The 22,028-nt window shown below is 40.8% G+C and overlaps 2 protein-coding genes and 1 long non-coding RNA gene across 4 annotated transcripts; 2 read left to right on the plus strand and 1 right to left on the minus strand.

Moving 5' to 3' along the window:
- Positions 1-10: 10 nt before the first annotated feature.
- On the plus strand, positions 11-8,102 carry colgalt1a (collagen beta(1-O)galactosyltransferase 1a). 2 transcript variants are annotated; one of them, XM_042392268.1, is made up of 13 exons: positions 11-412; positions 2,547-2,657; positions 2,746-2,863; positions 3,474-3,608; positions 3,707-3,911; positions 4,004-4,123; positions 4,300-4,376; positions 4,507-4,613; positions 4,709-4,841; positions 4,951-5,078; positions 5,162-5,368; positions 5,470-5,762; positions 8,017-8,102. In XM_042392268.1, exons 1-12 carry the CDS (start codon positions 180-182, stop codon positions 5,735-5,737), a joined length of 1,842 nt encoding a protein of 613 aa, XP_042248202.1. In that variant the 5' UTR covers positions 11-179; the 3' UTR covers positions 5,738-5,762; positions 8,017-8,102. The 2 variants fall into 2 exon arrangements, with proteins under 2 accessions (XP_042248202.1, XP_042248201.1); XM_042392267.1 differs by lacking the exon at positions 8,017-8,102 and having other exon boundaries at positions 12-412; positions 5,470-7,396.
- LOC121883826 (GEM interacting protein) lies at positions 8,018-22,010 on the plus strand. Its single transcript, XM_042392264.1, has 21 exons — positions 8,018-8,141; positions 9,742-9,829; positions 10,203-10,287; positions 10,383-10,422; positions 12,835-12,960; positions 14,405-14,469; positions 14,581-14,688; positions 14,796-14,876; positions 15,137-15,298; positions 15,816-15,953; positions 16,630-16,820; positions 17,020-17,090; positions 17,172-17,234; positions 17,359-17,448; positions 17,532-17,674; positions 17,804-17,980; positions 18,064-18,201; positions 18,344-18,552; positions 18,684-18,996; positions 19,634-19,736; positions 20,617-22,010. The coding sequence occupies exons 1-21, from the start codon at positions 8,096-8,098 to the stop codon at positions 21,252-21,254; spliced, it is 3,075 nt and encodes a 1,024-aa protein (XP_042248198.1). The 5' UTR covers positions 8,018-8,095; the 3' UTR covers positions 21,255-22,010.
- On the minus strand, positions 12,848-18,675 carry LOC121883836. The gene is made up of 3 exons (XR_006092270.1): positions 18,545-18,675; positions 18,364-18,440; positions 12,848-12,934 (listed from the first exon to the last, which is right to left on the minus strand). It is a non-coding gene; the product is annotated as an uncharacterized LOC121883836 (long non-coding RNA).
- Positions 22,011-22,028: the final 18 nt, after the last annotated feature.

Below are 22,028 nucleotides of genomic sequence, written 5' to 3' on the forward strand. Positions count from 1 at the left end.
CCCTTTAAAATCGCCCCACCCCTTTAAATCGCGGTGTTGTCACATCAAGAGCTGTAGGCTCAGATTTAGCTCTTTCTGTGATGACCGTGCATATTAAAGACACAACTTTTCTATAGCCTCAGGAGCTATAATCCATCCGGAGTTGTTGTTTCTTCAACATTTCCTAATTTACCGTTGCAATGCACGGTCTCGCCGGGCTCGTCTGCCTCCCCGCCACCCTGGTCCTCTTTCTGCTATCCTGCTGGAGACCAGCCCGGGGATATTTTGCGGAGGAGCGCTGGAGCCCCGAGTCTCCGCTGCTCGCTCCCCGGGTCTTCGTCACCCTCATCTGCAGAAACTCCCAGCACTCTTTACCGTATTTCCTCGGTACTATTGAGCGCCTCAACTATCCAAAGGAACGCATGGCACTGTGGTAAGTAACTAAGTGGAGTTAGGAGCTTAAATAAATAAAAGCTTAACACGGTCAAAAAGTTTTTAAGTGTCCTTCCAAAGATTTCACCCTGTAACTATTTTCATAAAACTACATTTCTGGTCGGGCAGTTGAGATTTGCTGCAGAGTTTTTAAAAAAAAAAAAAAGGGGGGGGGGGGGGGTGAACCCGGAGGCAAGGTAAATGGTAACTATGTAGCCATAAAAAAGTCTAACAAAAATTAACAAGCAGGAAACTAACTAAGAGCTGCTGCTGCATAAATAGCAAATTCATGTATCCATTTAATGTTGGACAGAGGTGAGAACATCTGGTCAGAGAAGCATGCATTGATCTGTATACGTGGAGGGGAGGGGACGGTACTACTTTGGCCACGAGGGGAGCTACATGATTTAACAAACAAATCCTAACAAAGTGGGTTATTATGTCTACACAGTCCATTAAGACACAATATGCCTGTCACTACTTCCAGTTATCTTTGCCTCCAGTCAGCGTTATCTCCTGTATACCAGTCAGTCACAGTTAAGTAGATTGACTCTTTACTCTCAGGAAACCTCATCCGTGAAAATATATGATGGCATCACTAAACGTGGAACTTGAACTTTAACAGAGCAACCTTGAATATTCACCCTACATGATTAAAATGATCATGGAAACTAACACCTAGTTGTATTATACAGTTTTATGGCTCCCTGCAGGCCATACTCCAGACTTAATGCACCCTATTTGTTATTCTTGACAAACTTGACTTTCTAAGTCAATTACCTTGTGGTTAGTGGAATTTATGTTATAGACCTTTTAAACATCTATCTAACATGCTCAGGCACAAACTGTGGGAATTGAAAGGAAGGTGTTTCCCATATAATAACTAAACAACATGCTCCAACAGCCCGCCTGTGCTCATGCCCTCAGAGCTCTGAGCGGCTTGCATGGTTGCCTTAAAGGGCTCAGAGAGGTATGCTCTTCACCCATCAACGTAATGGATGAGTTTCATTTTATTGAGCGGCGTTACACAAATGAAACTGTTTGAATGCTCCTGTTTTTGTTTGGTTTTCATAAGACACTTTTGTATATATGTCTACGGTAAGGACAGCTTTGTTTAGATATGTTCTGCAAGCACATACAGCTACATCTGGGATAATGCAAACTGTCGCGTGATGCTGTAAACACTACATGCTGTATGCTTTATGCTGAAGTTTTTACAGCTTCTTGTAATCACACCAAAGCCTCAGAACCATTAAACCAGATATAAGTGAAACCCCCTTTTTTTAAATGTGCGCACATAGTTCAAAACTATGCTTTTAACTAATATTATTAGAGCTGAACATCAGGCAGATGAATCAGTGCAGTTCAATGTTTGAGGATTTGAGAGGATGGACAGCTGGGGAAGAGGGAAGAAATGGTTTAGCAAGGAGCTGCAGTGTTCTCACACATCCATGTGAGATCTGTTAAGAGATTCCGGCCTGGCTGTCGTCCATTTGAGGAAGAAAAAAAAAAAGAAAAACAAACTTCTCTGATTTTAGCGCAGATGGTCTTTTTGCAGAAAAGTCTGCTGACCTTCAACACAACACGGATAAAGAGAGGAAGGCCGCAGTTGTTGTGTTGAAGAATTCCTAACTTTCTTGATAGGGAGTTTCAGGCAGGTGGGATGACTCTAAGAATAATATTTGGCTTGATTTCATTCCTCTGCATAATTACACCAAACATCCAAGCTGTCAAACTTTTTTGTTTGCCTCAGACTTGGCTTCAGCCGGGTCAAATGATTTCCTCTTGTTCTGAGTCATTGCAGATAAAAAGTTTCACTTCTGTTATGTTGTTCATCAAAACATGATGTGTTATCGACTGGATGAATCATGTTTTTGTTCTGTGATGTTGGTATTATTAACACCTGTGTCAGTTCCCACAGCTGCAGACAATGAGCTTACAGAAGAGTGAACATTGTGCTACTGTTATATGAGTAGCGGTATCGCTTTTCTCTTTCGTTGCTTGAATCCAGTCTACATTCAACCATTGTTACTGTTTTCCATTTAACAGCCTGAGTTTTTTCATAATGTTCAACCCATCTGATGTTATAAAAGTACAGTTTTTTGTGATCATTGACATTCGTTGTGTTTGAACAGGGTAGCGACCGATCATAACGAGGACAACACCACAGATATTCTGCGTGACTGGCTTGTCAAGGTGCAGAACTTGTACCATTACGTGGAGTGGAGGCCGAAAGAGAAACCCAGGTCAGGTTTCTACTGTGATTGGCAAAATTTGGCGTTGCTGAAAAGGCTCACAGAGCAAATAAACAGACTGGAAAAATATCTCTTGCAGACGCTATGAGGATGAAGATGGTCCGAAGCAATGGACAGATCTCCGTTATGAGCACGTGATGAAGCTTCGGCAAGTAGCGCTGGAGTCAGCTCGTGAGATGTGGGCGGACTACTTTATGGTAGGTTAACATAAAGACTCTTTACAAGCACATATGAAAGAATAATAACACTGAGAACTTTTCCATCTTAAGCACTGAGCCAGTGCTCCAACCCAGAGATTTTCTGACCAATAAAAACCCAAGTTTTATTGGTCAGTAATAGCAGCAGAAGCATAAATACAGGGTCACATCCAAAGCACAATGACAATTGCAGTTTAGGCACCAAGAAGGGTGTTGAAAATTGACCCAGTTATAGTTTTCTGTCTTTTATGGTTAAAGTTTATCTCATCTTACACAAAGATTGCCTCGACATGAACCTTATTTTAAATGCAGCTCTGTTCACATTTCTATTTGTATTCCCCAGCCCAGCCCACATTGTCTAGCTTCAGTGGTATATAATTTTGAAGCACAGTACATCCAAAATCGCAATCATTTTGCACTACAGATCTTTGGAAATGCTCTTAGCCTTTTCCATTGCAAACAGACTTTGGTCACTGTTATGCAAATGAATAGTCTGTGTGTTTATTTTTTAACGATCTCAGTTTCCCCATTTAACTTCCATGACCTGTTCAGCATTTTCTCTGAAGATGTCTGAATCACACACACTTCTCTCTTCCTCTTCTTTGTGTAGTTGGTGGACTGCGATAACCTTCTCACCAATCCAGATGTGCTGTGGAAGCTCATGAAAGAGAATAAGACCATTATAGCTCCAATGCTTGAATCCCGTGCAGCCTATTCGAACTTCTGGTGTGGAATGACCTCCGAGGTACTGTTTTGAGGATTTTCAAAGGTGTTCATGCTTGAGTGTTTTCGAAGAGCTTTGTTCCTCTCTGAACTCAACTGTTAATCAATCTCTCTCCTCAGGGTTACTATAAGCGCACCCCTGCCTATTTGCCCATGAGGAAGCATATGCGGAAGGGCTGTTTTGCAGTTCCCATGGTCCACTCCACTTTCCTGATAGATCTCAGGAAAGAGGCGTCAAGGCAGCTGGCCTTTCACCCGCCACATCCAAAATACAGCTGGGCTTTCGATGACATCATTGTGTTTGCCTTCTCTGCTCGGATGGCAGGTATAAGAAGGGACACATTTGGCATTAACCGTTTTAACCTAAGTTGTGTAACTTAAGAGTGAGAAAACATTTCCATCCTCTGCTCTCTACAGATGTTCAAATGTTTGTATCTAACAAAGAGACCTATGGTTACTTCCCTGTGCCATTGCGATCCCACAATACTTTGCAAGATGAAGCTGACAGCTTCTTGCACTCCGTGCTGGAGGTTAACGGTGAGTAGCTTACATTCATAATGAGGGCTCTCTTTTTGCATTCATCTCCTTTTTTCCCACTGGCTTGACATCATTATTCTACTTTCTGCTGCTTCAACTCATGATAACTTTCAGCATGGGTTTCTTTATATAAATTTTATACCATTTCTGCATCCATCTTCCCTCTCATCGTGTAGTGCGAAATCCCCCAGTGATGCCTTCCAAATACATACGTGTTCCTAGCAAACAACCTGACAAACTGGGCTTTGATGAGGTGAGTAAGGAGTGATGTGAAGATGGCATCTGCAAAAATGGCTCTCTTTCCACTTCTGTGCTCAATATTTCCTCATGCTGTCAGAAATAAGCAATTACACTGACTGTCTCCACTGTTGCTCCACATACAGGTGTTCATGATAAACTTGCAGAGGCGGACTGACCGCCGAGAACGTATGCTGAGGGCATTGTATGAGCAGGAGATGACTTGTAAGGTCATTGCAGCTGTCGATGGAAAGTAAGTTCACTTAAGTTCAGCTTAAGTTCACTTAAGTAAGCTCTTAAGTTCAGTTTAATGAATACTTAAGATTTCTTCTTCTCTACCTATCTCAGAGCGATGAATGTCAGTGAAATTCATACTATGGGCATCCATATGCTCCCTGGATACAGTGACCCTTATCACGGCCGCCCGCTTACAAAGGGAGAGCTGGGATGCTTCCTTTCCCACTATAACATCTGGAAAGAGGTGAACCCCAGAAGCCAACAGCTGGTTTCCAGCAGATAATGAAATTGAACCAAACATTTGTGAACCAGACAGACGGCTGACTCATTTGCACATGTGTGTTTGTCCTAAGATTGTAGAGCGAGGCTTGAAAACATCTCTGGTGATTGAAGATGATCTGCGCTTTGAGATCTTCTTCAAAAGGCGATTGATGAACTTGATGAATGAAGTGGAGGAAGAAGGGCTGGACTGGGATCTCATGTAAGTTTGCGTCTTTTAATTTTACTTTGATTCTCATAAGTATTAAATTACTTCTCACCTCTCCTTCTTCTTTCTTTCTCCAGTTATATTGGTCGGAAGAGAATGCAAGTGGACCACCCAGAGAAAGCTGTTCCCAATATACATAACTTAGTGGAAGCTGACTATTCGTATTGGACTCTAGGCTATATGATATCATTACAAGGTGCAGAGAAGCTTATGAAAGCAGAACCATTAAAGAGGATTTTGCCAGTGGATGAATTTCTTCCTATCATGTACAATAAACATCCTGTGTAAGTGTTTGTACTGTAATATAAATACATTAATAACACATGCTTCTGCTCTGATGTTTTGCCGGTTTTATTATTTTCTTACATTACTGTCTCTTCCACAGGTCTGACTACATGGAGCAGTTTGAGACCAGGGACCTGAAGGCATTTTCAGCAGAGCCTCTTCTAGTGTATCCAACCCACTACACTGGCGATTCAGGTTACATCAGCGACACAGAAACCTCCACAGTGTGGGACAATGACAAGGTCCGCACAGACTGGGACAGAGCGCGCTCAGGAAAAACTCGGGAGCAAGCTGAGATCAGCACTGAGGCGCAGAACTCAGATGTGCTCCAGTCTCCTTTGGACAGCACAGCACGGGACGAGCTATGAAAGGAACTGAATGAAGACCTTGAAGGTGCTTAGAGCAAATCATATTAGTTTTTCAATTATGTTTCATCTATGATACCCTTGATTTTTGCATCACAGCGGGGATGTGACAAGTTAAAAAAGGGATCAGGTGTGTTTTCTGTCGAGTCCGTTTTTAGTTTTTACGTTATAAAGGCACTAGACTTGCCATATGGAATGGCATTTGCAGTACCCAACTTGTGTCTGTCATACAGAAATGAACCTATAAGCAAAGAGCTCAATTGGACTGTCACATTTCAGTCTTCGGACAGTTAGCTACATTGTCATAATTTGACATTACACTGTGAAATTTTATTCATAAAATTCTACAAATGAATTAGGCTACAATTATATGTGACTGAAATCAAGATTTAGACCGACATTCATGTCTTCAATCAGCCAGCAGTTAGTCTAAGTTCAATGGTCTCTGTTGTGAAAACTGCAAGAGGAGAAACATCTGCATGTCCTTTGATTTGATCTTTAGTATTTTCTCTTACTAAATTTCAACATGTTTGTCATTTGAATAATCATTAGTTAACACTTTAGATGCTTACAGCTGAGCTTTACAAAACACACAAGCAACAGTTTCTGTTAACCCCTAATCGCTGATTCATGGTGCTACTGTAGTGTAGAAACCATTGAAATCTGTTATTTCTGTGTCCCTTGGTGCCACTTCAGGATTGTTTCCAGACCAATATTGCCAACCAGCTGTTGACAGGGTTATAGGCGAGGCAAACCATTGTACACGCCTTAGACTTGGTGGTTTGGGAGGAACATGGTTACAAATGCCCTTCAAGGTCCCGCAAAAAGGCCTCACCCAGGCACATCCAAACACACATCCGTCAGTCTCTCCACCTCTTAATCACACTTCCACTGTTAAATCTGAATTTGAGCATTTTGGGTGAGCAAGACTTGATAAAAGGCCCCTGCGAGGGATAAGATGTAAAGTTTGGATCATCTTGCTTTTCACAGCTTTTTTTATTCTGTCGTGGTTTTGACTCACATGGCTACACCAAATCTCCCAAGAAGTTGATTTCTGCTGGTTAACTTAAGTTCACCCACAGATCGTGCACAACAATGTTTGTGGTCCATTGTGCCAACAACAAATAATAAAATGTTTTATTTTTAAAAAAAAAAAATTGAATTTGTGAATACTGTGATTGGATGTGCGCTGTCATGCTAGTGTAAGCAGTTGTTCACTGTTAATGTAGGTTGTCTCTATTTAACTTATGACAGGGGAATGCTGTTGCCAATTATAATATACTGTGAACACAGGCAGGCATGAGAAACAGTTAACATAACTTTATTCTTTAGAGCAAAAGTTCACTTCATGACAGAACATTTTGATGTATTATTGTAGCATCCTTTGTGGGATTATTGAGACTTCATTTCCACCTCATGTGCAATGGGACCTGCACATGGATCTGCTCAAGGATGGTGCGCTATCCATTGCATTAACTTTACAGTCACTGAGAAACACACTGATTGGGTACATTAGCCACTGCCAAGCATGTAGCACTGAGCTTGTTCTCACTTGTTTTATCTAGGTTATCCTCAAGGTGTCACCATTTTACTGGCAGGCTTCTTCAACTTAATTACTGTTCAGTACTACTGGATGGAGGACATTTTGAGATATGTTTGATTTCAGACAACCACCCAAAAACACATAATACTCAGACGCCTAGCATCCTTTCTATTATTATGCTCAGTGAGGCCAAATGAGTGAGGTTAAACTTTAATTTTACACTTCAGTAACTCCTTTTTAAGTCACCTCTAAGTACTCACTACAAAAATGAAATACGTGTGACAAAGTTGATTTCTTTGAGTATGAATTGATTTGCTTATTTAGGAAATAGTTTGATTTTATCATATATATTCTGATGGTCATGTACCTGTAATCTCTGAAAATACAAGCTGTCCAAACTCTTTGCACTTCAACATTTTCTACAACAAGCAACTGCGGTCAGACGGGTTTTTTTGGGGATTTTTTACAAAGACCACTCAATCTAAACACAGTGGCACCATCTCACTATGTATAGCATGGCAGTGTGGGTGGGGCCTACAGTGACAAGTGACAGCAAGACACACTTCCTCTTCCTATGATGGTGAAAACATTGGCCAACCTCCAGAGGAAGATCATTTTGAGAGCACCAAACGGAAGAAAGCTTAGAGCTGCATGCTAATAATTTACCAAAAGCGTGGCAGTGTATGTACACACTGCAGTGCAGATTTCCTGCCCCATCAACTATACTGTTTATTTATAGGTATTGAAGTGTGATCCTGAGAGCAGATGATGTGTGAGTGGTGTTGGTAGGGTCTGGCTGCTGTGGTGATAGTAACGAAATGGAAGAAGATCAAGCACCAAACAAGGATTCCTCCGAAACCAAAGGTGAGCACAAATAAAAAATTGTGATGTGCTGATGTTACTTTGAGGAAGTTTCACCTTTTACTCCATATATAAAATGTTGCCTATCATCCTTACATGTACTTTTTGTACCCTTCAAGATAAACATTTTTTAGTTAAGATGGTTTTAAATGGGCCAATAGTCTCTTGCTGTGTACTGACATTACTGTAGTGCCATTATGACACGGGTACTGTGTGTGGGTGTGTGCATATACTGCATATTGCCTGAATACTCTTTGTTAATGTGTCTCTTTGTTAAAGTTTTTGTGGTGCCCTGCTGTACGCTCATAGTCAAAGCAGAATTGGTGAACTTCCTGAAGTCTTTTTTCAGTTTCACATATTCTTCTTCTGACCTTTTTTGGGTGACTTTTATATTTTTATTTAGGAAGATATACTTTTCTTTACGTTGAGCTTTGCAAAAAGCCATGAATAGAATGTTAATATATCATTAAGATTGTTGTGAGGTTTGAGAAACTTAACATCTAACTAAAATTTTTTTTGAAAGATGCCCATCAGGCATTGAGAAACTTTTCAAAATGTTACTTTAATTCATGAGTTTAAAATTGTTTGCAATTATTGAAAATGTTGCAAGTGTAAAACAGTGACTGTGTTGAATTTGAATGGAGGACGCTGTAATTCTGACTCATAGGAACATCTTACCTGCCTCTCACTTATCACTTATATACTCGAACATTGCTAGTGTAAAAAAACAAGGACTAAGTGTTCATATATGGGACGTGACACAAATTGCAAGCAGGATGTGGTTGACCAAAATGGAGTCGTCTTACAGAGAGAGAGTGCCTTTTCTCATTTGCTGCACCAGTTGTAAATCATCAGTTTTTAACCTTTTGGTGCACATCCCCCAAAGCGAAACATCAGTTAGATTGTCAGAGCACAATAGGTTGAGGTCTTGCTATCAAAAGGCACTATGTTGCTCATCATTATATTTGAGTTCACATTCAGTCAAAGAACATTTTCAGATCCTTTAAATGTCAGAAATTTAAAGGAAATCCTACTTTATGTTTGACTTCAGCAGAGGAACTTTCTTTGATTTCTGTCATGTCTTTTAGCAGAATCATTTATCTTTATGCATTTTTTAAAATGTTTTTCTCATACAATATATTGTTATGTTGTATATTTTAGGCATTAAGCTGATGCCTATTGTAGAGCAGTTAAGAAGTAACCCAAAGGTAGAATAACCGACATTTGAAGTGATCACTAGAAGGAAGGACAAGGGTCAGAGCTGCACGGCTGTTTCACCATTGCAACTACATTTATGTCTGCCTTGTGACAATAAAAAAAATGTAATTAAATTCTAAATCAGTGTGTTAGCATGGTCATAACATTTTTTTATTTCTTCACCACAACTTTATGGTTTGGCCTTCAAGTTTACACATTTCTGTTTATAGAAAGAAAATGTGTGTTTGTGTTTTGAGTTAGTGTCAGTGTGTGTGTGTGTGGTCTGCACTTGGTTGGTGGAAATCACACTTCAGGATCCTGCATCTACAATGGTGTTATGAAAGACATAAGTAGTAACACCACCTTATTTCTTTATGAAGCTCAGCTTTTCCCGTTCTCATTTCAGATGTGAGGAAGGTGCAACGTAAATCTGAAACCAATCGATACAGTGAGATCTTCAGAGACTTTGATAATCTTGACTTATCTGTAAACATGTAAGTATTTTACATTTTCAAATAGTGCTACCATGTGTTTCCTTGTCTCCTGCATTATACAGGATGAAACTGTTTGCAGACATCTTTGTCAACTGAAAGCCATTATCCATAAACAGAAACTTAGCCAGCTATGCATGCTCTCTCAATATAGAATATTTAATTTGGCATATTTTACAAAATGAGAGCAAGTTCTTAGAACAGGATTAATCTATGTTCTTTGCAGGAATGGTGCATTTCTTGTAATCTACTCTAGTTTTATGACAACCACTGAAACCACTGGAAACCACTCCTTTTGTGGAAGCACATCTGCCCAAACATTTCTTTAAAGTGGCATGTTTTTCTCCCTATATATTACATACGTTTCTGTGTTCAGTGAAGGGGAGGAACTCTTGGCAGACCCTGACTCGCAGTCCATCTGTTCAGAAAGTGCAGATCTCCCAGAGCAACATAATGTGTCTGTAAGGGACCAACACCTAAAATTGATCAAATAAATACTTTTAGAGTAAAAGTCTGTGTTTTCTTCCAACAGTATAAAGATATGTTTTGTCCGTAGAATCGCCTTGAAGCCAATGAAGTCGATGGAAACTCAACAGGTATGATTTGCGTGTGTGTGTGTGTGTGTGTGTGCGTGAGAAAAAAAGAATGAAGAGTGTGAGCGTGCGTGTGATTGAACCCAAAGCATTCTTGTATGTTCATATTTGTGAGTCAGTTGATATAAACTGTGAAGCTCTGTTCACTGGGAACAAGTTCCTCTATATGTTACCACCAGTCTGTGAATCAGAGACTTCTTGTAGTGGTTGAGGTCGTTCATTTGGAAACTAGCTCCCCCCATCTTTCTTACCTCAACATAAGCCACCTGCCTTGTGAATGACATCTGACATCCCAACAGATCATTAGTAATGATTTGCAGGAGCTGCTTTCAGTCTATGACACTTAATATTGTATCTTCTTCAATCTTTGCTTGTTTTCATATAATTAGCCGTGAGTTGTAATTGCCTTGTTGTAACAAGATTAGGATAAAGGAAGAGGATTAAAGCAGGAGACAGCTGTACTCAGTTTTTACCTCAGACATCAGGGGAAGACAGAGGGGTCTGTAAAGAGAGGAGGTGTCAGTGTTATACAGGACTATGATAGTAAATACAGGGAAGACAGAGAAGAAGAAAACGCTTACATACAGTCCAAACAGGGAATGGCTGCCAACTACTGCAACCTCAGTTTGGCTGAAACTGCACAGCGCACAGTAGGAGATTAGTAATTACAGATAGTGTGAACACAGTGGAAATAGAAGGGTAGAAAGAGCTAGCCAATCGCTAACGTGTTCTTGCAGTATAGAAACTCGTCTCATCTTGGAGTGTAAATTGGACTTCTTATGGTCTTTTTTTGGCTCATACATATCTGCACCCTGCTTTCACTCGACGTAGAGAGTTAATTAGTGTTTGGGTATATTACATGCATGTGAGCAATTTATAATAAGCTGTCGAGGCAACAGGCACTTACTAGAACATGCTCTTTGGCAGTCTTGTTTTATGTGTTCCAGTTGGTTTGGGATTCAACCCTTTAACCCCCTCCGTACAGTCACACACCAGGAGGTAAACCTCTCTCGATGCTCCTCTAAATCCTGTCACTCTGCAATCTGTGCTCGGCCGAGCTAATCCTCAATCGTAACACAGGAGGCTATGTCCATAGGGAAGCGCAGAATCTGCTTGGAGGTTGATTTCTTCAAATGCTGAGAGATCTCCTTACAAAACAGAGAGGAAAGGCTAACAGAGGTCAATCTTGGCACGCAATCTGGCCACAAATCCGTCACTCTCCTAGAATTGCCTGTTCCTTTTTTTTTCTTCTTTTTTTTTCGTGGATTTACATTGAAGACACGGTTAAAAAGATCCCCCTGCTTGGATATTTACCAGTCTAACTGGATTTGGTGTCTGTGTAAAAAAAAAAAAAAAAAAAAAAAAAATAGAGCAGAATAAAATCTGCATGTCTGAGTGAGGAACTTAAAATAAGAAGTTGTTGCCCTCTTTTTGGCAATGAGTGCTTGCAGTCAGAAACAGCTGAATACTTGGAACTGCCCTGTGGACGGTTAGAAGAAGTGAAAGTTCTTGAAGTGCATCTGTGCTCTAACCTTTGGCTAAAGGAGACAATGAAGAATTGTTCTAGTGTGTTTTAATCGTGACATTCATTTGCAAAAGTTGTGCTGTAAGTGGAGCACAGAGAGAAAGAGGAAAAGAGAAAGTGGTATGGAGAGCGTTTAAAAGACAACGTGATTGTCATGCATATATCATCCACCCTGCATTGGTGTGAGTCACAGAGGAAGAACCAGAGTGGTTGTCATATCAACGCCCTGCAAGCCTGACCACAATAGAGCTGTGACATGGTGGTTTCTGACACTGCACACTGGCACTAAGTGGTGTTAGTGACTCTCCTCGCACGGTTTGTCTTGTTCTAGCTAACTAAAAGTGAGCAGGTGTGAGAGGGAGGGGCCAGGCAGAGAGAGGAAGAGGGGAGGAGGGAATTTATTTAGCTAAAGCGGTTTGTGGTTCATTGAAACCTACCTCTCTCAGGTCACATCCCTATTTGTGTCAACTGGGAGATTTATTGGATAGAGATTTTTTGCCAGTCAACAGTATTCATCCATTAGCCGTACTTGAAAGTGATTAGAACAGTGTAGTGAGACCTACTGGAAACTGCCGGACATTTATTCTGAGGAGCAACTATTACTTGCCATATGCAGTCACTGCTTCCTGTTTTGGGTTTGTGCACACCTTTTTTAAAGTGATGTTTAATTTTTGATCATCATTATCTTGTCTGATAGAGTCTAGGAGCCGGGGGCAGGGGCGGGGGAGGGGGAGTTGCTACTCCAGAGTAGATAGATGTTTCTTTGAGGTTGGAGGCTGTTTGAGTCCTCCAGGAGAACTGTGGGGTGTAGCCCAATGGACACAGTGTGAACCCTGGGTACAGCTCCTAGTGTGTGGAGCCTGAAGTGATGCTGATGTACTCCCTCTCAGCTGAGGAAGCGGACCTGGCCCTCTGTCGCTGCGAGGATGGAGTGGAGACGGCGCTGCAGTACGCCAAGATGTGGTGCCGATACGCCAAAGACCTCCTGGCCTGGATGGAGAAGAGAATCAGCTTGGGTAAGTGCACATGCAGCTGAAAAAAGGAAATAGGAGTGTAACATGCTAATTATTGTCTGTGGTGTCTTTATCAAGGAATCTGCGCCTGCCCTGTTGATTCATTTAAATAGTGACTGCACAGAATCCAGAAACAGATGGCGTGATTACAAAATGCAAATCTACTGCACTCATGAAAATAATTTTATCCACTATGCAATTACTATCGTAGAAAATAACCATTTATTTGTGTAAAAGTTTGTGCAAGTAGTTTTTTAAAACTTTTTTTTAACAAATGGTTTCTTATAAAGTTAGACCAGATGTTAATTGTGAATTTGTGAATGAGGATTTGCAAATTTGGAACTGTAATTAGTCATAGAGACATAGGACACACACACATCAGGCATATATACCCATTACTAGTTCAAAATTTGTAACAAGGTCAGCTGACAATAAAGAACTACTGGTATAGGCATGTTTGAGGGTTGACTAGTAGTGGAGCACCATATTCAAACCTGCCATAACATGATCTGTCTATATTATTTCACTCAGTGAGGACATTTGTTGATGGTGCAGTTACCCCAGTGAGCTACATGCTGCACACACACATAGAGAGAAAGGATTAGAGGGCAGATAAGCAGGCTAGAGCAGAGTAATGGGGGAGACAGGGTGCCTTTGGAGTGCACAGACAGTGATTATCCTGGTATCAGCCTGCACAGGTGCCCAGTGCCCAGACTGGGATGCCAAGCATGCAAGTCTGTTGATAGAGAGTGATAGGAACACCCTCCTGATCATCTGTGTTAAGAGCAGTGTTAGGAAATAGCAACGGATGAGTAATTCTGGGTGGAGATCAGCTGCAAGCATGGATTACACATAGCAGAGCAACACTGAGCAACACAAAACACTGGCAGCAACAGTGTAGAGTCGATTTTTTAAAAGACCAATCGCTTCGAGAGCCAAGATCCAGCCACATCAGCAGTGCAGAGGAATGCTGGTATCAAGCTGCAAAAGAGCAGTCTAGTAGATTATCTACAAACCATTTCACAATTTCAGACATAAACATTGAAGCTGAGAGCATCTGAGGTCATTTCCTGTCAACAGTTGATGCAAAATGCATACCAAAGTTGATTCCAAACAAATCAGTTTCACTAAAAGACCAGACCAAAAGTCCAGTTTTACCTGAGCTCCTGGAGGTTTGATGAGCTTTTTAGATTTGACGAGCTTTTTAGAAATGGTCAGGATTATCTGAAGGGATGTAGATGCCATATCACCAATTTGGTCCATAATGGTGCCTCAAGTATCATATTTAGGCGACACATTGACAACAATTATCAGTATTATGGATCCAGTTCAATCCACAGTCAAACTGATTTTCTGTGATGCTCCACATATCTTGTCTTGATGTACAGTAACTTGTGAATAACAATATGATGAAGAAAAATGACTGAATGAAGATTTTTGTTGACAGAACAAGAATTTGCCAAAAATATAATGAAGACAGCTGAAGGATCAAAAGCCAATGTGACGCAGCAGGTATAGTTTATTATCACAATATGTGTAATCGGAGTTGTGTTTGAAACAGTTTACCTCTCTCAGCTGTGTTTACTATAGAAAAGCTATTTAAAGTTGTTCTCACCTGTATAGGAAATGATGCCCCTACAGTACATCTACACCATGGCGCTAGAGCAAGACATCAAGAACAGTTTGACGTCAAAAAGGACTTCCGAAATGCTACAAAACCGCTGTTACCAAGTATAGTTTGCCCACATATACAAAAAATCTGAGTTTTACCAAATCTTCTCTGTCTTTTAGAGGTCAGTATGTAGCAATGTGTTTAATCTGGTATCTCTGTCCCAAAGGCCTTGGTTGCCAAGAAAAATGAGATTGACAAGTGGCGCAGAGAATTCAAGGAGCAGTGGGCAAAAGAACAAAGGAAGATGGTAAGTGAATTAGGATTCTTGCTTACGACTGTAGCTGAGCTCAGTTTATTGCACTGTCAAAAGCCATTTTCTCAGATTTGAGACACTGCAACTGAGGATTTAATGCTAAATATTTGCCTTTGTAAAAGAATGATATTTCCCTTATGATCTAGTTGATACAGGAACTAGTTGAATTTATGTTAAGATTGCTCATGGCAGACAGGGTATAACAAACTCACACATGTTGTTTCCCTCTATGTGTCTCACTTGTGTTTTTTCAGAATGAGGCAGTGACAGCTTTTAAAAAGGCTCGGCATCAATACTTCCAACGCTGTGATGAGCTTGAGAAAGCTAAAGCTGTCACAGCTAAAGCTGTAGACGACATAGCTGGAATCAAAACACTGGATAAGAGGAAGAAGTCCAAGGATGAAGCCCAATCTAAGGTGCTTTTTTTCATTTATATTTATTTTTTTTTAGCTTTTTCACAGTTTTATTGTGTATTAGAGGATCAAGTATTGAGGCAGCACAGCCTGCTTTTCTTCCTTCACCCATGTTTTATGGAATAAAGCAGCTGGTGATCATATAATTGGTTTGATCTCAGCCATGATTTAAAATTGTGATTTAAATCTGGTAAATTATTGGTGAAACACTGAGGCTTCTAAATGATGAATTACAAGTCTTTGAGAGAGCGGATCAGCCACCCATGACCACTGTTGCATTACGTGTTGTATGTTCGCAAAATCCACAAATATCTGTCATTTCTATACTTATTTCTTCTGTCATAGTTCATAAGATCTAAATTCTGATGTTAAAATATCTGCCATTACATATTGCAGTACATGTGATTTTCCTTATGTTGATCTAATGAAAGAACAGAATAATTATGTTTCATAGTGTCTTTATGATGTTTCACAGTAGAATTTCATAGAAAAAAATAATAATGCACCAGGTTTCCTCCAGGTGTGGGAGGCAGAGCTTCTGTACAAACAGTCAGCGAATGACGCCAAGATCCACCAGGATGTGTTAGTGAAAGTCAAAGAGAAAATTATTTCTCACATTCGAAAGCTCATCTGTCAGGGAGACACTGTGCTGAAGGAGGTTAGTATGATCGACGAAACTAAACATCTGTTTTCTGATTTCAACGTACAGTACCAGTTACACACTTTCTCATTCAAGGCAATAAGAAGGTGTGTCCAAACTTTTGACTGGTACTGTACGTCTAGACAGACTGTTAAGTGCAGCTGTCTTGAAGCATACATGGTCAAACTTGGTTGTGGTATAAATATAAGATGTACGGTAGTAATGCCATGCATTTATTTTAGTTACCAGGTCCAACTCAATGACCATACACATATTCATAGCAGCATCAGATAAGGATACATCTGGATGTTGTCAGCTATTCCCTTTTTCAGAGGGGAAGTTACAATTGCTGAAGCACAACAGCTTGTGTTGAAAACAATACATTCATGCATATTGGTATATTTGAGTATTTGATTTAATGAAATACTCAACTTAGGAAGTATTTTATGTTTTGACACTTTTCCATCAATAATAGAATAAAATAAAATAATTATTCTTGCAGATGTTCTACACATAAGTCATTTTTCACTACATTAAAAACAGCATCACATATTTGCTTTGTGATGTGATTAACACTTTTACGAATGGGGTGTGAACAGGAAATCAATAAGCTGAGCAGTATTCTGTTACTGTATATTACAGTCATCTCACTGTATGTAGATAAATTACCACTACTCTTTCCTCTGTGCATCAGGCCACAGTCAACATGTTTTACTACCAGCGGCAGCAGACAGAGCCTGTTCCCCTCGGTTATTACAACCTGGAGATGACATGCAGGTCTCTAGAGCCGGGCGAGCCCTACATACTCTACATCCTCAGCAAACGTCGCCCTGAGCAGCCACTCCAACTCTTCACCTTCCAGGAGTATGTCCCTCAAGGCAAAGGGTACGGTAGACTGATCAATGTTCTGCTGTAGTGTTTACTGTGGATGTCACATGTGTACGCAGCTTTTTAAAATAATGTTAGTAATTTTGTTCAAGGCTAGTGATGATGTTATGTCTATTATAATGGCAGGAGATATATTTTGATATCCAAAGCATGTACAACTTAACTAAAATGTTTGTCATAATCCTTGATTTGACAGGGGCAAACGAAAATCCAGCAACCCTCACAGCAGCTCTCTGAATGATGCCTCACCTATGACAGAAGATGGCAGTAAGGACTCCCCATGACAACAACATTATTATATTAACAGACAGTCAAATTTCTCTTTCTAATGTGTTTGATGCACTTTAGGGAGAACAGGATACAGTGACAATGACAGTTTTGGAGGCAGTATGGAGTCTCTGTCTAGTCCTGGTAGGTACCAGCCATCATTTGTTTCTGCAACTTTTCCTTCACATTCATTTGAAAACCTTGCAAAGATTAACATGTTTGATTGACCCTCAACTTTCTGTGTTTCTGGTGGGACACATAACTGAAGCTCACACTAATAGGAGGGTGCCCAAAACCTTATCCACTTTGACAGTGTCATCGGACGACCTGGACGAAAGGGACATGGCATCAGAATCAGGTTTGTTGTTTGTTTAATGCCCCTCTAAACATATTATTTCACAAGTTTTATTAACCTAACCCCCAATGTCCCTCTACCTGCAGAGTACATTGATGGTCAGCCATTCAAAGCACGCACGCTTTCACGAGCTGCACTGACGCACCGACTCAGGAAGACAAAGAGCAAAATGGTCAAATGCAAGCAGTGTGAAAACTACATCGTTGTTAGTGGGGTTGAATGTGAGGAGGTATGAGGCCAAATGGGAGACACATACTGTAACATGACATTTGGAGAAGACCAGCAGCTCTGTCTAAAATGCCAGAATATGAGTGGTTTGAGAAAGATTGTTAATGTCCTGTTCATGTCCCACCTTCAGTGCGGGCTGGCTTTGCACAGGAAGTGTATGGAGGTGTGTCACCTAGAGTGTGAGAACAGAAAGGGTGTGGTGTTCGGAGTAGACCTCTCTCTGCTGCTACGTGACAAGCCAGATGAGGTGCCCTTTGTGGTGCTACACTGCATATCTGAGATCGAGAGTCGTGCCCTCTCTGTCCAGGTACTACTTACCGACACAATGACTGAAATATAGATAAAATTGTTATAGTTGTGGTCCAATAATGGTTTTTGTTTTCCTCTCAGGGGGTGTATCGTGTAAGTGGTTCCAAGCCTCGCATCCAGAAGCTCTGTCAGAGCTATGAGATGCACAAGGAGCAGGTGGACCTCTCCGATGTCTCACCACATGACATCACCTCTCTCCTTAAGCACTTCTTGAAAGAGGTACAGGAGCCAAATGAACTTCACTGAATTATAAGATAATTATATTATGATTATAAGATTATAAAATATGATTATAAGAGGAGGTTTCAGACTAAAGATCTGTAATAGTTTTTCTCTCTGACCTCACTATTATCTCTCCTAGCTTCCAGAGCCCCTACTAACCTTTGACCTTTACGGTGATTTCATCACGGTGGGAAAGAGCATTCACCATCTGAGTGACAGGGAGCCAACACCAGACACTACGAGAGATAATGAGATAACGGTCATCATTCAAAACGTGCAAAGGCTACTACAAAAACTCCCTCCACATTGCTATAACACTTTGAAGTACATGATGTCTCACCTGCAAAAGTGAGCATGCAGCTTGGTTACAGACCTCTCTAGTCACTAGTACTGTCCACCATTGCATGAACTTCTGTTTGGCTTCTATATCACACCTTGCCTGAGCTTCCCTTAAATTTGTCTGTTCTCTGTCTTCACAGAGTTTCAGGGAACGAAGAAAACAAGATGTCCCCTTGCAATTTGGGTATAGTGTTTGGCCCAACACTATTGCGCCCTCTAGTGTCTACGGACATGTCAATGATTACCCTGCTGGAAACCAGCTACCAGGCTGTACTTGTGGAGTTCCTCATCACACACCATGACAAGGTTTTTGGTCCTACGCAGAGACCCAATACACCCCCTCCTCCTGTCCCCAGTGCCCCTCTTCCAGACACCCCTCCCAGAGCCTCCTGTCCTCTGGATGGGGAGCTTCACACCAGCCCTGAACGCAGAGAGCGTCCACTCTCAGTAGAAGTAAGTTCTGCAGTGACTAAACATTCAGCCCAACCACAGATTTAGTTGTTGCTGCTGAATGCTAGATTATCAACTGATTTCAAGGGTTCCCTTTTATAAATGGTATCCTTCATTTGACTGCTGCTTGAGATTAAAAAGGCTCAGCATAGGTACTTTGGCATATGTAGGTCAGCGAGTTTGCACCTGAGCTAGCTTTCCTGATTTATTTACCTGTTGTTTTAAGAGCCTTAGTACCTGGCACCTTAACATCACCTTTATTCTGTCAGGATTAACACATTGGACGGCTGCTGCTTTTCCACTGCTCTGCCTGCATGGACTCTGCCCTTCTTCCAAGCTTTACTATGTGGACATTTCACTGCTGTTGCTTAAAACCAAAGCAGAGTTTACCAAAAGCACAAAAGTAAAAGTACCTGTCCTCCAGGCGTATAGAGGGGGGTTAATACTGGTAGTTATATAATCTCTCAGTTTAAAATCTCCTTCATAAATTTGACATTTTTAATTGTTTAAATGTTCAGAATCATCCCAAGTAGTAATATGTGGCCTTCCCTCATACGAATTTATGTATGCTGAAGTGCTGCAGTATTTCAGGTTTAGACGTGGTCTGGAATCCGCCACTCAACTTGTATCATTCCAACAGAGTCGAACAATCAAGAGAGAGTCAAGCGAGGGTTATATATCTGACAAGTCTTCATCCAATGAGGCAGTGGACCAACTCAGCCCTGAAGCCAATGAGAGAGCAGGTAGGCGGGATGTAGTGATAGAGCAGTTACTCCTGATGAGAACAGGTGAACAAGATAATGATAGATAGAGATAATCAATAGCGGTGATGTCTCACGTAGTTTATAGATGTTGTTGTTGTTGTTAATGAGTTATAAATTATCGTTGTAGCTTGTAGCTCTGTTGCTTGAGGACATGTTTTAATTAATCCTGCTTGAGATTGTGTAGGTAGAAGACATACAGCTCTCAAACTGTCTCATAGACTCGTGGTTAATTCCAGCATATGGTAATTTGGTATCTTCCTAATCACCAGATACTGTGGGTGCAGAGTGTCTCAAGGGTTTGTTGTAGTTCCTACTTTTTCTGTCATTATACATTTCCTTTAGTTATTTTTAGAAATAGGACTTCCTTCCTTTTTTTGTTTTTTGTTTTTTTTTTGTTTTTCCTAATGCAATCATCTGTAAAACTGGGTGAGTCAGAGTCAAATTGCTCAGCCGTTGTTGGGGGTTGTGTCAATTGCTGTGCTACTTTTGCGTGTTGGTTAATTGTCGACAACATGTCACATTGAGGACATTTTGAGGTTTTTTGCTGCCCTGGTTTCACCTCTTATTCATTTCACTTGCTCTACTCTTTTCTATGGCTACAACAGCACACAACTTCAAGGCTTCTAACCACAACCAACCACATGATATCGACCTCAAATGCATTACAAAGGCTAACAGTTTTAAACTTGTTTATCACTTTCAAGTCAATGCAGAAGGTTCCAGTCTGAATGTTTGCTTAAACTACCTGAAAACAATATGCAGGATAAGTGGAACTTATTATAGGAACTTATTATAATCAATAACCTGTATTTGTACTTCTTTTATGAATCACATGTTTTTTCTTCCTCTTCTGCCCCAGTCCTGGCTATGAGAGGGGCATCAAGCGATATTCAGGGTGAGCCGGTTGGGGAACCAGACTCTGTTTCGGTGACCCAGCCACACTATCGCTTCACCAGACAGCCTGTGAAGTATTACCGCCATCATAACCCAGGAACCCGACTCACCAACCTAAGTCGTGCTGCCAGACAGCCTGCAGCCTCAGCAAGGGGCCATTCAGGGAGTGCTGACAGCAGCCGCAGCTCCTCTCCAGAGCCAGGAGCACAGAGACTTTCACAAAACTTAGACGTCTCCTGCGAGAACACCCACCAGCCACACCAGGCCACCATTGCCGCAGAGAACAAGGCAGACGTCCCACTAAGCCCCGCCAAGGTTGCGCAGTGCATGCTGGGGCTGAACTCAACATTTACATCAGTTGTAACTAAGACACCCTCTGGTACAATGCAGGTGTCTTCTCAGGAGGCAGTAGCAGGGTGTCATTCTGATGTGAACATAAATCTGTCCAAAAACAGACAGGGTGCTGGTCAGAGTAGGGCTCTGTGCCAGTCACCAAAGACATTTCCTGTAGAGCACAAACTGACCTCACCTGCCCACAAGATCCTGTCTGGTCTGAAGCTGAGACGCAGCCACTCAGGGAAGGACGAGCAACTCTTCGTTTGAGGAGATAGAGATCTCCAGACAGTCCAGACACACACTGGAGGATGTAAAATAATTCATGTCATTGATATTGACTGTAACAATCGAGATTTCATGATTAAATGCTCCAACATTTTACACACAAATATTTCACCTTTAACACAAATTTAATTGTCTTCAAAAAAAAGTATTCTGATGAAGATTCACTTTCCAAAAAGTTTCAAACTCACAAACAAACAACACACAACAACATTTGAGTGACTCTTTAAGGAGACACAGTTTTAAAGTTCTGACTTGATGCTTACTGGGATGCTACAGCTTCTTTACCACTAATCCTCGTTAAGATTTTGATTTGTTGACCATCCAGTTGTCAATCACCCACCCAGAGGTTAATGTATTTATCTGTATCTAATATTTCTAGTGTATATGAATGTAACAAGCAGTTGTTTTGAGACTGCAGGCGAAGAGATGCAAACTCCACATCCAGGATCAAGTTCGTCTAGGTTTTGTTATAAACAAATTATAAAGAATATCAGCAAAATACAAATGCCATCAAGTATTGTATTTTTAAAATAATTTCATTGTCTAGTTGTATGCTTTTTTAACAGTTTTATAGGCTCTAAATTGACTTTTTTTTGTAGTGTACGAAAAAATAAAGATATGCCTTAACTGGTGTCATAGTTAGGTTTACAATTTTTTTTCTTGCACCTTTCCTGTTTTGACACAAGGGGGCGGTCTTCTCTCAGTGTTATGGGAAGACATGCCAGACACAATATCAAAGGGCCAATAAACCATTTA

Source organism: Thunnus maccoyii, chromosome 18 (assembly GCF_910596095.1).
Source record: "Thunnus maccoyii chromosome 18, fThuMac1.1, whole genome shotgun sequence".
Taxonomy (NCBI): domain Eukaryota; kingdom Metazoa; phylum Chordata; class Actinopteri; order Scombriformes; family Scombridae; genus Thunnus; species Thunnus maccoyii.

Excerpts from the sequence above, each read along its gene's own strand:
- colgalt1a (XM_042392268.1), top strand. The coding sequence starts at position 180 with ATGCACGGTCTCGCCGGGCTCGTCTGCCTCCCCGCCACCCTGGTCCTC. Across the intron at positions 3,609-3,706 it reads GGTGTGGAATGACCTCCGAG|GGTTACTATAAGCGCACCCC; the intron begins GTACTGTTTTGA and ends CTCTCTCCTCAG. Across the intron at positions 4,842-4,950 it reads ACTATAACATCTGGAAAGAG|ATTGTAGAGCGAGGCTTGAA; the intron begins GTGAACCCCAGA and ends GTTTGTCCTAAG.
- LOC121883826 (XM_042392264.1), top strand. The coding sequence starts at position 8,096 with ATGGAAGAAGATCAAGCACCAAACAAGGATTCCTCCGAAACCAAAG. Across the intron at positions 14,470-14,580 it reads AAGCCAATGTGACGCAGCAG|GAAATGATGCCCCTACAGTA; the intron begins GTATAGTTTATT and ends TCACCTGTATAG. Across the intron at positions 14,689-14,795 it reads TACAAAACCGCTGTTACCAA|GCCTTGGTTGCCAAGAAAAA; the intron begins GTATAGTTTGCC and ends TCTGTCCCAAAG.